General features: G+C 48.3%; 1 protein-coding gene across 1 annotated transcript in view; it reads left to right on the top strand.

Annotated features, from left to right (window-relative positions):
• AGR2 (anterior gradient 2, protein disulphide isomerase family member) overlaps nt 1-292 on the top strand; it is a 4,079-nt gene that overhangs the window by 40 nt on the left and 3,747 nt on the right. The window contains 1 exon segment of the mRNA XM_010168865.1: nt 1-92. This exon segment is cut by the window's left edge and continues 14 nt beyond it. Within this exon segment, the coding sequence (XP_010167167.1) occupies nt 1-92 (92 nt within the window).

Genomic DNA, 292 nt, shown 5'->3' with positions numbered 1-292 from the left:
TGCTGTCTCCTGTGCTCTGGCAAAGGATGCGGGCAAGAAGGAGACAAAGGAGACCACCACGAACCCTAAACTGCCTCAGACACTCTCCAGAGGTAAAAAACAAAAACAACAACAACAACAAAATTTAAAGGCAATCTGCTAACTTTTTGATTCCTGTGCTGTTCTAATAGATTTATTTTCTTGCAACTTATTCTGCAAATACATTTTCTAGTGTTTCCCAGCACCCCCACCCCCCTTTATTGCCGCTGTAAAGCCCTCTGGCCGCACGCCCGTCCAGGGCCCCTCCCGGCCG

This window comes from Antrostomus carolinensis, unplaced genomic scaffold, assembly GCF_000700745.2.
Source record: "Antrostomus carolinensis isolate BGI_N321 unplaced genomic scaffold, ASM70074v2 scaffold7595, whole genome shotgun sequence".
In the NCBI taxonomy this organism is placed as follows: Eukaryota; Metazoa; Chordata; class Aves; order Caprimulgiformes; family Caprimulgidae; genus Antrostomus; species Antrostomus carolinensis.
The sequence above is the reverse complement of the archived record's forward strand: the minus strand, read 5'-3'. Positions and strand labels throughout refer to the sequence as shown.